We start from the raw sequence: 13,361 nt of genomic DNA on the forward strand, positions 1-13,361 counted from the left end.
CCTTTCCCCTTGTTTTCTCAATAGGGTAAAGAGGGGAAAGAAGATAAACTAACCCTTGTGGGTGAAACAAAAGCAGTTTTAATATAAGCAAAGCAAAAGTAAACAGATTTAGTCTCTACTTCCCATGGACAGGCGCTGTCGGGCCTTCTCAGGATCAGGGCTCCCATACGTGTAGCGGTTGCCTCGGAGGACCAAGGGTGACCCCACCCCCTTCCTCCTTTCTCCCAGCTTTATCCTGAGCAGACGTCATATGGTCTGGGATATCCCTTTGGTCGGTTTGGGTCAGCTGTCCTGGCTGTGTCCCCTCCCAAGATCTTGGCCACCCCATCCCACTGGGGGAAATATCAGAAAGAGCCTTGGTGCTGTGTAAGCACTGCTCAGCAGTAGCCACAACACCAGGGTGCTATCAACACCCTGCCAGCTCCCAGCATAAACCACAGCACCGTGAGGGCTGCTATAGGGGGAAACCAATTCCAGTTCAGCCAGACCCAGTACAGATGGAAATATCCTATTTCAAATGTTATTTTCGTCAAATCTATTAATTTTTTCCCTTCAAGTGTTAAGAAGATAATATATTGCATTTTTGGACAAATAAATGTTCAACAATATGAGTGTACAATGTCACCTTCCAATGTATGACACAGTCTCTTCCACAGTTGCTTGAGTACTGTATTCTATCATCATATTCTCTTAGGTGGCTGGAAAAATGTTTAAATAAGGCTTTTGAAGAAGCAACAACAAAACACAAAATAAAATAAAAGAGAAAAAGTTCATTTTCTATGAATACTATCTATCCTGAAATAAGTCTCACAGATCATCCATTAGGTCTGGATGCCATAAAGTCTGAACACAGCCTGCACAGGTCTTCTTGCAGATTTATATTTGCTATTTACAGTGCAAGTAGGACATTTTGTACAATAATATCTTTTGGAAATGTATGCCTGACAAAACATAAGAAACCAAATTGCAGAGTGCTTTAAAATTTCAGTGTGTTACTGCTAACTTGTTGCTAACATGTTACCAATAGTTTGTTACTAATAAAAGTCTATTAAATGTTAGCTCTGGTAATCCCATCTGTTGCACATTGCATAAAAAATAAAATTTAAAAACAAACACCACAACTGAACTTTTTCTTCCTGTTGTCCCTGGATACACAGGCCATTAAAAATGCACAGGAGATACATTTAATAGTCTCATAGAATAATTTTGGTTCAAAGTGACCTCTGGAGGTCATCTTGTCAAACTCCTTGCTCAGTGCATGTCTAACTAGGTCAGGTTACTCAGTGACATATTCAGTCAAGTCTTGAATACCTCCAATAACAGATCCCCAAAACAGATCCCCAAAACTCAATTGGTTGTTGCTTTTCTAGCATTTGAGTACACACATTAAAAAAAAAAAAAAAAAGTAATTAAAAAAAAATCTTAATATCCAATTTGGATTTCCTGTGTTCCAGTTTGTGTCTGTTGACTATCACTCTGCACCTCCTACAGCAGTCTATCATCATCTTCTCTGTATCCTCCAATCAGACAGATGCAGAGAGAAGTAAGGTCTCCCTTAGCCCTCTCTTACCTAGGTTCAACAGGCCCAGCTCCCCTATAATTCCCTCATGTGCTGTGTGCTCCAGCATCCAACCAGCTTGGTGACCTCCACTCTACTCCTTCCAGTATATCCATGTCTCTCTTGTACTGAGGAACACCAAAGTAGACACAGCACTTTATATGTGGTCTCATGGGTGCCAAATAGGGAAGGATCACCGTCTTCAACTTGCTCGCTCTCACTAAAACATTCCAAGATGCTCTTGGCCTTCTTGCTGCCAGAGTAGATTGCTGGCTTACAATTAACTTGGTCTCCTTCAGGACCTCCAGGTCCTTTTCTGCAGAGATGCTCCCTAGACAGTTGCTCCCTAGCCTGTACTGGTGCATGGAGTTATTTGTCCCCAGATTGCGGGACTTCGCATTTCCCTTAGCTGAACTTTGTGATGGTCCTGTTAGCCCATTTCTCCAGCCTGTCCCCTAAATAGCAGCCTTGTTCTCAAACATATTGACCATCTCCCCCTGTTAGTTTGGTAACACCTGCTAATTTGCAGAGAGAGAACTACATCCTATCATCTAGACCATTAATAAACTTGTTAAACAGTACTGGACCCAGAAGTGATCCCTGAGGATCATCACTATTTACTGGTCACCAGCTGGACTTTTTAGTACATATCACAACTGTTTAAGCCTGTCTGTCCAGTCAGCTTTCCACCCATCTCATTATCTATTTCTCCACATCACCAATGTGGTGATAAGGAGGTCAAAGTGGTCAAACCAAAGTATGATATGAAGTTAACAAAGCTCTTATCTGGTCAGCATCTATTGATCAGTATCTGGTCAGCTATTTTAAATAGTAGAAAGCCAACTGATGACCCTAATTATAAATCATGTTAAAAAGCATATGCTAAAGAACTGTTAAATTACAGTACTACAGTTTGCTTACCTCACTTGTTATTTGACCTTAGTTAAAGCCATATTAACCATTAAATAAACCACTGATGTCTGAATGTACAATGACAAATCATTAATGGCTGTCATCACCATCTATCAATGTCTCAGTTAACTTTGTCTTATTTTGAATATGGAGTATTGTTACAATATTTCAATATGCTTTAGGATGAGCTGTTGCAAAACGGAACTGGATAGGAAAAGTTTAACATATTACTCCTTCCCTATTTCACATCACCAAGTGTTAACTGTGAAATTCTCTGGGTTAGATAATAAACATAACAAATATAATGATCACTGAAGCCATAAAAGATCATTAAAAAATTTGCATAAGGCACACACTTCACATAAATGAAATGGTTGCTCCATCTGCAGTATAATCAGAAGTCTCAGTAAGTTAAAGAGTCTGTATAGTCAGTACATGTCACTGAGATTAGTTACTTGTTTATAATTAAGTTTCAGTAATGTTTTGCTTTGCTGGGACTAATGACCCTTGCAGTAGAAGCACATAACTACATCTATGAGAGACTAAACACCTTCTACCACTTCATTCAAAAGCACTTGCAAACATTCTGCATCTCCCAGGCTTGGAACTGTAACATATGTTAGGGTTCTTTATATTGCTAACATTTTGACTGGGTTACAGACACACCAGTCATTTTATTCATATATGTGCTTCTGGTCACGGAAATTTTACTTATGGCCATCCTCTACTCAGTGCTTCAAAGTAATCTGAATATTTTCCAAGTTAATGTTTAGCAATTAATCTTGGAATAGGGTACAATAAAAATGTGGAACAAGTTCTCATCTCAGTAATCAAACTGCAGTTTCAAGATGCTGTTCACTGGGAGAGAGAAAGCAAACTAGTTTTACTCAAAACCTTACCAAGTACAAATAAATGTTCATGGATTTCTCATGCTTTAAAACCAACTGCAATTATCTTTTTCAGGAAAAATATGACTTAATTTTCCTCTCTCAATATTTACTAATGTAGAAAAGTAGTTGCTATGAGAAGGGTTAATGGTACATCAAGGCCACAGAGTTCATTAAATTAGAACGGTCTGTTACAAAATTTCGGCAATAATCAAACAATGGTTCAAAATAAAGTATATTCTAAAAAGTCATATATTCTAAAAGGAACTGCATCCCACAAAGGTTGCCATCACAATTTCAAACTAGACTTTTCTGTTTTATAAAGTGAGAGATAAGACCATACATTACAACTCTAATTTCTGACAAGTATGACAGTTGATAAATTGCTGACTTTAGAGGTTAGCTTCCCTACATATGAAACCCCTGATATCTAGAATAAAGAACTGTCACTAAAAATGCTTGTTAGAAGAATGCATTTGCTTTAGCTTATTGATATGTTCCATTTTGCTGGTTTCGTTTTTTTAAAAAGACATCGCACATGCATTTCACCGTGCTATTATATAACTGACAATAAATTACAAATTTGAAGTTAGCAAATCTATGGCTTTGCAGATTGGAAATTTACAGAAACTGACAAGCTAGTAAAAACCCATATTGATATTAAGAAGTACAGCAGTCTTAAACCAAGAGAGACATGAATATTTGTGCTGCCATTTAAATTAGCAGATTTGTTTAAAAAAAAAAACACAAAACAAACAACAAACAACAACACACGAAGAACAACAACAAAAGCACACCATAAACCACTGGCACAGCAATTTCATAGCTCAGAACTAAAACAACCCACAATAAATCTGATGTGCCTAAACAAGAGAAACCAATGAAAATGCATTTTTGCTCTTATTTTTTAACTTGTTGCTTCAAATGCTTTAGCTTAAAATGTTGCCATCCAAGTACCTTTTATAAAAAGTACAGGGTATGAAAACATAGAAATCTCTAACTTTCATTGTTCACTAACTTTATACGAAGTCTACCTTTCTTCCCCCACCAACCTCAGAAATTGCTATTTGGAAAGTGTATTTTCTAAAGATTTTTCAAATGTTCTCTGGTTTTCCTTCACTGCTTTTATCTTAATTTCCTCACTGCCTCCTCTCCTTTATGCACATATTTTCTTTTCTTCGCTTAGATTTTTCATTTCAAAAGAACAAATTAATATTTGACACTGCAGACTAAATATCTCAGTAAATACCAGGGAAGTTACACCTCTGCTCATGGAAAGGGATATATAACTGTACAGTTAATGTTTTTTTACTTCCATTAGAAGTTTTCTTCATGCTCAACAATGACTCTGTAGTTTGAAAAAAGTTTGTCACATTTAAATTAAATCTGGACATGCCTGTGTCAACTATGCAAATAAAAAATTGTATTTAGGCTTCCACAGATTTCATGGTTGAGGGAAACTGAAGTTATTTAATGTAACAGAAAACATGTGTTAGAAATTACTTATCTCCTGAAGTAACAGGATTCTTAAATTCATTGGTCTGCTCTTTACAAGCTTTCTTCTTCAGTATAAATTTCCAAGCTTAAAAGTCTTGACCTCATAATACCTTATGTGAAAGCACAAAGCAAGATGATTTTATATTTTTGATACATATATTATTTAATTATTTATTTTTAACAAACAGCAGTGTACTTTAGAATTTGTAAAATATGAAGTCTGACACTGTCATGGAAACTGCTTTTGAAAAATTAAGATTAAAACATTTATAGGGATTCAATGAAGCAAACCATTTTCATGAAAATATATTGAATTTCATTAAAATGCTATTGTGACAACAACTTTGAATGACTTTCTAATTAAAACTAATTGGTGGAGGAAAGCTGTAAGATATTTGCCAGGTACAATGCAGTCAGTTAGCCTATGGTTCTAGCACTTAGAGTACCTCAACTAAGGGCTACAAAGAATCAGTATTTTATTTTCTTTTTTATGAATCAATATTTAATTTCACCTATGTTTTAAGCTAAAAAGCAAAATTATTCTGAGATTTAACTTGACTTGTGTCTCAAAATTATTACACATTCTAGAGCATGTGTTGTCCATAGATCTATTTTGCAAGATTATCTGAAAAACTCTGTTTTGCTCTTCATTCTCATAGCCAGTGTAGATTTATTGTTTTTGTGAGTTTTTCTAATCTCACAAAAATGTATAGTACCACACTAATATTTCTGGTCAGGCCTAGTTGTATTTCTCTATAACATTATGGTTAAAAAAAAATAAAAATATTTTTGGGTTTGACAATTCTTGACTACAATATTTAAGAGACATACAATGGGGTCAAAAAGAATTTCTTCTGCTTATGTAGGGTAGATACCTTTGCAGATGCAAAGAGCAAGATGAAATATAATTTAAGTCATTACACTCACTTTTTCTTTCCTTTTTGGAAATGTGTACCTACTCTATTTAGCTGTGTTATTTGTTACTCTACTGAAAAATTGTTATAATGATTAGCATTCTAGAACTGGCTATTCAGGTAGCCAGCTATTCCCTATTCACTGAACTGACATTAAAATACTCTGGCACTACAGTGCTAAATATCCGTGAAGAAACTCAGTATTTTTAAAAATATGAAAAAGTGTAGAAAGAAATCATAGTATTATTTCACTCTTCAAAAGTCATTAGAGTTCTCTCAAGTGCTGTCAAAACTTCCCACGCCCCAAGTTTTCTCCCAGTAAGTGCTTTTCATATATCAGAGAGGTTAATTTTCTAACAGTTCCGCTGTTTTTATGATAAATACTTTAAGTAAATATTTAAGACAATAAGCTACTGAAAATTCAGTTAATCTGTTTTACATTTCACATTTTCATGGAGAAAAATTATTTTTCTTTAGAATGCAGAAAAGTCCAAACTTTGAAAGCTGCATTCACTAATCTGTTATTCTGCCTTTATATCAGAAAATTCTTAAACTATTTATTTTCTATAACTTTCAAAGAATGGTATTTTTTTACAAGCAATTGACCACACAATGCCACAGTTAAGTGAGTACTATTATTTCCTATTCACAGCAAACAAGCTTTTGCAATGACACCTTGGAAGAGGATTCACAGAGCCAGTATTTGAGACACATCACTTGTAACTCTTAAAGAAAGCACACTGAAAAGCTTTAAAGAAAGGGCCTGGAAGTTCTCTTGAAAGCATAAGAACTTTTTAAAAACAAGGATTTCCCCATCCTTTCTTTAAAGAGGGCTTCCCCTCAAATCCTCTGCATAAGACAGGAGTTTGTTAACAAAAGGTTGCCCTACTTCGTGTTTGCTCTGACCACAGTCCATACTATTTCCCTCCAGTCTGAAGGAAAAAAAATAACTCTTTCTGTCACCTTGGAGATTTCACATTTGCTATTTGCTCTGCTCATCACTTTCCTATCCTTTCCTCACATTACAAGGCCTCTGTTTGGTTCCTCTATCACACTCTCCAGGGTATCTTCCCTGCACTGTAGCAGTTTTTCCCAGTTATGCATGCATGTAGAAGAATCACTTTTCTCTTACGTAGATTCCCTCTGATTGAGGGTGTTGTGGTCAAGACAGGCAACACAAAACAATAAATCTAATAGATGTGAGCTGTCTCACACCTAAATGCAGTAACACAATGGCTATGAAAATATCATGTACTGTGAAGTTTAACTTTTAGGATTATGTTTCCACTAGGTCAGAAGTTTAATCATGTACAGAAAAAATATTGTAATTGCATAACTGAATAGAAGTGATTATTTGTCTTTCTAGCGACGAAAAAGTGTGTCTATTGTGCATGCTTGCAAACGTAATTGTAGTTACATCAGAGCTTGCTTATTAATTACAACTGACTTCCTTTTTGATCTACCATCTTTTGTTGGTGATTTTCCCATTATGCATAAGTCAGATTTTAGACTTGATCATTAAAAATAATAATAGATAATATAAAATACCAAATAACTTGGAAATGGACACAGATCTTTTTTGCACTTTGTGATACATCAGATATGTATCAGTCACAAGTCTTCAAATGTACTATAATAATTTAATTTAAAAAAAAAATATTTAAATAAATTGTTTTAAAGCATCACAAGAATTTTTTTAAGTCCAGGTTTTTCTCTAGTAGGGTTTTAACATTTTTTAAATTTTCATTATACTGCTTGTCAAAAAAAAAAAAAAAAAAAAGGTGAAAATATCAAAGTAATATATAAATCTAAAACATATATTGACAAAAATGTTGAAATTTTTCAATCCATAACTGTTCAATGCTAATGCAATCTCATTCTAAGGTAGATGAGATTAATTCTGCTTTGACATCTTATTTCTCTCCACTGAGAATGAAGTGACTAGCTTGGACCTGGAAAGCTTGGACCTGACTAGCTTGGACCTGGAAAACTACATTTTACATTCTAAACACAGACAAAATTAAAATCAGCCACAGAACTAGTTAAAACAGATATCACTACCTGAGCTGTATTGGTAAGAAAAACACAGTTAAACCCATTAATTAAAACATGGTATAAGTTACAGAAAAGAATAAATAAAATAAGGACATACTGCCAGATAAGCAAAGCACATTCATTGACAACTGCTCTATTACTTCAATAATAATTTCAGTAAAGACCTTACGGGACCATTATTTTTCTGAAATTATATGTAAGCTACTCTTTATGCAAGTTTAATTTCATGAGCCAGATGTTTTTAATTTTCTCAGAATCATACGGCTACCAACTTGACTTAGTTTCTGATTAAGTATCATATTTTTGCTTCATTGATTCTGATTTTTGTATTAATGCCATACCTGTTCTGTCAGATGTAACTGAAAAAATTTAAAATATTGACAAATAAAATTCTTTATGTCTTCAACCTTCTGTCTTAATCTACTTCACAGATGAATAAAAGGAGGGATAATTCTTGGCCTGAAAAAAACCCAAAACTTCCCTTGATATTTTTCCCATGTAGCACAATGTTAATTACAAAGCATCCCTAAATCTAACCAAAAAGGAACAGTGATTAAATAGTACTCTAAGGACTTACAGATACCTTTTAAAGTTATCACCTGTATGTGAACACGCATCTAATTAAGGCATATACTGTTCTGATCCAGCAAACAGTGCATTCATCATAGCAGGCCAATTATTGTAACTTCACTGAAGTTGAGAGGAATCACCATTCCTATGGTTTGAAACGTGGTACTTATGAAATAAAGTTCCATATAAGTACAGAACTCTTTCAAGCCAAAAAAACTAAGATAGTCTTACTTACAGAAGATAGAATGGATTCACAAGATCATAATTCAGATATTCTAGAACTGCCTTACCATGGTGTAGTTGTGAGCCACCTTCATAAGCTCCGTGCATCCTTGTGCATCAGCAAATGCTCGTATTCCCAAACAGTTGGATGGGTGCAAAAGCTTCATTAGAAAATGGCAGCAAACCTCTACTACTTGTGGCAGCTGGAGGAGGCAGGCAGCTGCTAGAAGATTTTCAATGGTATCTTCTTTCAATTCCAGGCAGCCTAAAAAAAGTTTTGATAACACATGTAAACTTATTTACTTGGTATTTACAAGCAGTATCAAAAGATCTTTTATAAATAACACTAGCTCTCTATAAAAAACTACATAGAAAAAGTAAAGAGAATTAGCCTCTCTGACTGGACTCTTCAGTGATCTGAAGGTTACAGTATTAGAAACCTTCATTTTAAAGCTACCATTAATTCAGCTATATAATAGGGATAGAATGAGACTTTAAAGTGTGGAAAGAAAGAGAAGACTTAGGAATACTGTTTTTCTTGCTATAATGACACTAAAATCTGATTATCTATCTGGATATCAACCAGGCTGTGATTTTTTTATTTTTTTTTTTTAACTAAAATTGATGATAAAACTTGCATTATCTTCTGAGGTACAGAGCAAAACTCACAGCCATTTACCTCCCTGAAAACAATGAAATAACACTGTACAACATAGCATGAATAAAGCCATAAAAATATCTTCAAAATCGAGTTTACAATCTTCCAACCTTGTAATGCTTATTTGTAAAGTGATTGAGAAATCAGCTTTATCTGAGTAACATATGGCAGGCCTCCCATAATATTTAATTCTTCTAAAAGACTTCATATTAGCTACAAGAACATATATGGATACATAGCGTATATATTCCATTAATTCTTATATTGCACTTAAATTTGTAATTTCACAAGTCATTATCTTTACCTTGCAGACTGATGCAGTTTTAATAAATAAAAGGTAAAACAGAATAAAATAAACTTAAGAAATAATTTATTTTAGTGAGGAATAAGTGTCATTCTTGTCATCATGCTCCCCCTTCACCATAATTTTCAATGTTTTTATTTACATTAGTATCCGTTATAAATCTCTTACATTAATAACTTAAGAAACTATAAATTAGAGATCACAAGTATGTCTCGAGAAGTGAAAGAAAAGAATAGGAAATTAATACTGGAAATAATATAAATTGTAAGAAACTAACACTTCTGATTTTATTTTGCTGTGCTTAGAAAAATAATTTCAAACTATAAGAGGATTAGATGTATATCGATCTTTCTGTTCAAAGTAATATAGTTCAACAGTTAGGTAAACTCACTCTTTTCCCAAGACAAATTTTGTATTTGTTGTCACATTAAGAGAAATCTACGAATCTTAATAGTTCTATCACGTGGCACTGGGGAGTTCTAAAATCTTCAGCTTCACAACGGAATGCCACTGAAAAGAAAAGCTGCTTTATATTGCAATACCAAACCCAAAATACAATAACTGTAACACTGACGATCTGGCCTTTTCTCCTTCTCCTTTTCTTTCACTATATCTGGAGCTTTTAATATAAGATAGAAATTTGGAAGTTGTACTTTACTAGATTTAACTATAATATATCCTTTTGCAAAGGTTAGAGCATCAGATCAAGTACACAGTAGAACTTCTCTGCTTATTTTTATGCTTCTATTAATGTCACATGAGTCTCTCTTTATTTTATCTGACTTTTTGTCATCATTTCTGTCCCGCACATATTTATTCAATGTGGTCAGAAAGCACACTCAGCAGTTGATTCTTGGCTGACCCATATATTTATCAATGTCACTCCTGCATTTGCTGCACACTTGCAGGTAGGAGCTGGCTCAACACACTATTCATTATCTAGAATATAGTTTCACTGTGTCATGTGGACAATATCAAAAGATAGTTGTTTTCAGGTTAAAACTGATCAGGAAGAAAAATGAAAATGTGCAAAGGAGATCTGAAAAGTAGATGAACTGAGAAATGTGCTGATGGGAACAAAATTAGAAAATGAGTTTTACATCTCCTTTTCTTATGTGCTATTTGTTTTTCAACAACGAGCTCAAAGAAGAATCTGGCCCTACAAAGCTGATCCAGATAACCTTTTCAGAATGACCTAAGGACTGAAAGAATTAGCAGCCTTTACGGAGAAAAGTAACAGTGTCACAGTTTGGCTTTGTATCACTAAATATACCCTCAGGAGAAGAACACAAAGGAAACAGTTGAAGCCACATCAATCTACTTATTTTCAGATTGAAAATATTTTCTGTTAACTTTAAGGAAACCTAGTACTAGTAGTGTACAGGTTTGGAACTAGTAGGACTAAAATATATTAAAATTATCTGGTTTAAAAATTACATATTTGTTTATGTAACCACATGACCATTTTGAAGGAGATCCTTCACATTTTTATGGAAGAGTGTGAATGGGTATTTGCCTTATGTATTAATCAAGGGACTAAACATACAATGGCTTCTGGGGTATCTGGGGATATGAATATATTATAGCTTGACTTATTTTTAACTAAATTCAGAATCACCAATTTACTACTTAATATATGTAGGATAAGAGCTAAAAAATTACACTCAGCTTGAGTTAAAGAGGAGTTTACTGTGCTGCTTTCTTTCAGTACTTTTTTTTTTTTTTTTTTTTCTGCACAAACATGATAAGAAGTAAGACAGGGCTCTCCAGGATCCTGTTTGAACAAAGTATTAACTTCAATGATAGGTGAGTATCTATCTAATCTATCTAAATGCTTTTCACATCTTACTTATGTTCATTTTTAAACATTAAGACACCTTCATAAATCTGATCACAAGGGCTGTACTCATTTCCTCAGAAGGGCGCGACAACGTTTTTATGCAAATTCCTCTGGGATATCAAGTGTTTAGCATGGTCAAAGTTGAAAAAAAAAAGCTCTTAAGAGGCTCAGTCTATACAATGTCAACTCTGTTATATGTAAAAGCCGTATATGACAGTTTCATATTGACAACTAGCAGATCCAAACATCTATTTAAAAACGCTAAACAGTGTATTCAAGGGGGCTTTAATATTACTCCTTCAATTCACTTCCTCCTTACATTTTTATGCAATAAGGAGTTTGCATATGCAAGTGCTTTATGTAATAAGTACCTCAGTCTGAGCAAAACAAATTAACCAAAGCTTAAAATCTCATTTTGTATTACATTAATTAGGATGAAAGAATATATGAAAAAAAAAACAATCAAAAGATCTTTAATGAATTCTAATTGTTATCCTAAATTACAGTTCTATTTGTGACAAATTTTATGTGCATTGCTTATGCAGAAATTAAAAAGCCTGTCTTTAGGATGCAACCTTGTAATGAATATATAAATTTTATTACCTCATTACCAAATCTGAAGCAGAGATAATATAATAAGAAAAAAAATCCCTGATAGCTTTTTTTTTTTTTTTTCCTAAATTTTTTTTCAAGTTAAAAGACTGGTTTAGGATTTTGTTTAATTTTATATTTTATTTTTATTCTTTCTTCTACTCCTTATGATACACAGTTACAATTAATTTTTTTGGATGAGGAATCACTGCATCTTTGACCACCTTTGCATGTTAATAAGGTCAGTGTGTGTCACAGGAATCAAGTCTCCCACAACTACTGACTAGTAAGTATCAATACAAATACGGTGGGAACACTTAGTAGGTACTGCTCACTTGCTCTGTACATAAGCAACAAATTTTAACCAAGATCTGTAACACATGAAATATCATTTTGCCTCATGTGCACGGTATTTTTTTTCTCTCTTCTAATTATATATTTGTCCATTCATAGTAAAACTCTTCAACATTCTGAAGACAGCTGTGAGTAAGGGTACACCAGTGATGTCATGGGAAGTGTCAAGGATTTACAAACAAAGGCTAGAACTAATTCCTTTTACTTAGGTATTTAACTTTTTAACATTTCTAATTCATGTGTCTTGATCAGTTGTGTTGATGTTTTGAAGCATCTCTGAATAGAATTATTTCAATAGGCTAACTGGTCATAGGAATGCAGCTTCTCTATTAGGTCTCCATTTTTTAAAATAAAGGCAGTAAATGGTATCAAGATAATATTTATTCAGATTTTGTACAGTATATGAATTGCTTACAGTTATGATTATAAGAAGATACTGTTTTTTTGAAACATCATCAAATTCCAGTGAAGACTAGAAAAAGCTTATAAAAGAGGTGCTATGCTTCAGTATTTGTATAACAGACTTTTTGGCATTTGCTTATCATTAATTTTACCAAATCTTAGGAATCTGCTAGGTAGCCCCCTGAGCTAATCATCTGAGATCTCCTTTTACAGTCAGTGGAGAGAAATATGAAGTGTTAGAGCAGTTTTCATCTGTCCTGTTTTATTCATCTGCTTTAGAATTAGATTAATCACTCCCTAAGTGGCTATTTCTTGCTTTCAACTATAGAAGAGTACCTTCATTTGACTTACTGAGACACTTGTTATTTATATTTGCTGGTATGAATTCAGTTCATCTGCTCCCAAACAAACAGCACTGGAATCATCAGGTATCACGTGATGAAGTACCTGGAAATGGTTTATACCCTTTAAATACTCTTTGGGTCCAATTCTTTGGGTCCAGTTCTCTCTGTTACTGTCAACTCCTAGTAATGACATAATTTGTAGTAATAACCTCTTACATTTATCCATCCATCCATGAATACCAGCCAATGAAGA

General features: G+C 33.9%; 1 protein-coding gene across 1 annotated transcript in view; it reads right to left on the reverse strand.

Moving 5' to 3' along the window:
* The window catches only part of KLHL1 (kelch like family member 1), a 237,967-nt gene that overhangs the window by 197,145 nt on the left and 27,461 nt on the right, over nt 1-13,361 (reverse strand). Inside the window, exon 3 of the mRNA XM_026867823.1 lies at nt 8,684-8,880. Coding sequence (XP_026723624.1) covers nt 8,684-8,880 — 197 coding nt within the window. The remainder of the gene's footprint in view (nt 1-8,683; nt 8,881-13,361) is intronic.

The sequence above is a fragment of the Athene cunicularia genome (assembly GCF_003259725.1).
Source record: "Athene cunicularia isolate RWA chromosome 1 unlocalized genomic scaffold, athCun1 chr1_part1, whole genome shotgun sequence".
NCBI classification, from domain to species: domain Eukaryota; kingdom Metazoa; phylum Chordata; class Aves; order Strigiformes; family Strigidae; genus Athene; species Athene cunicularia.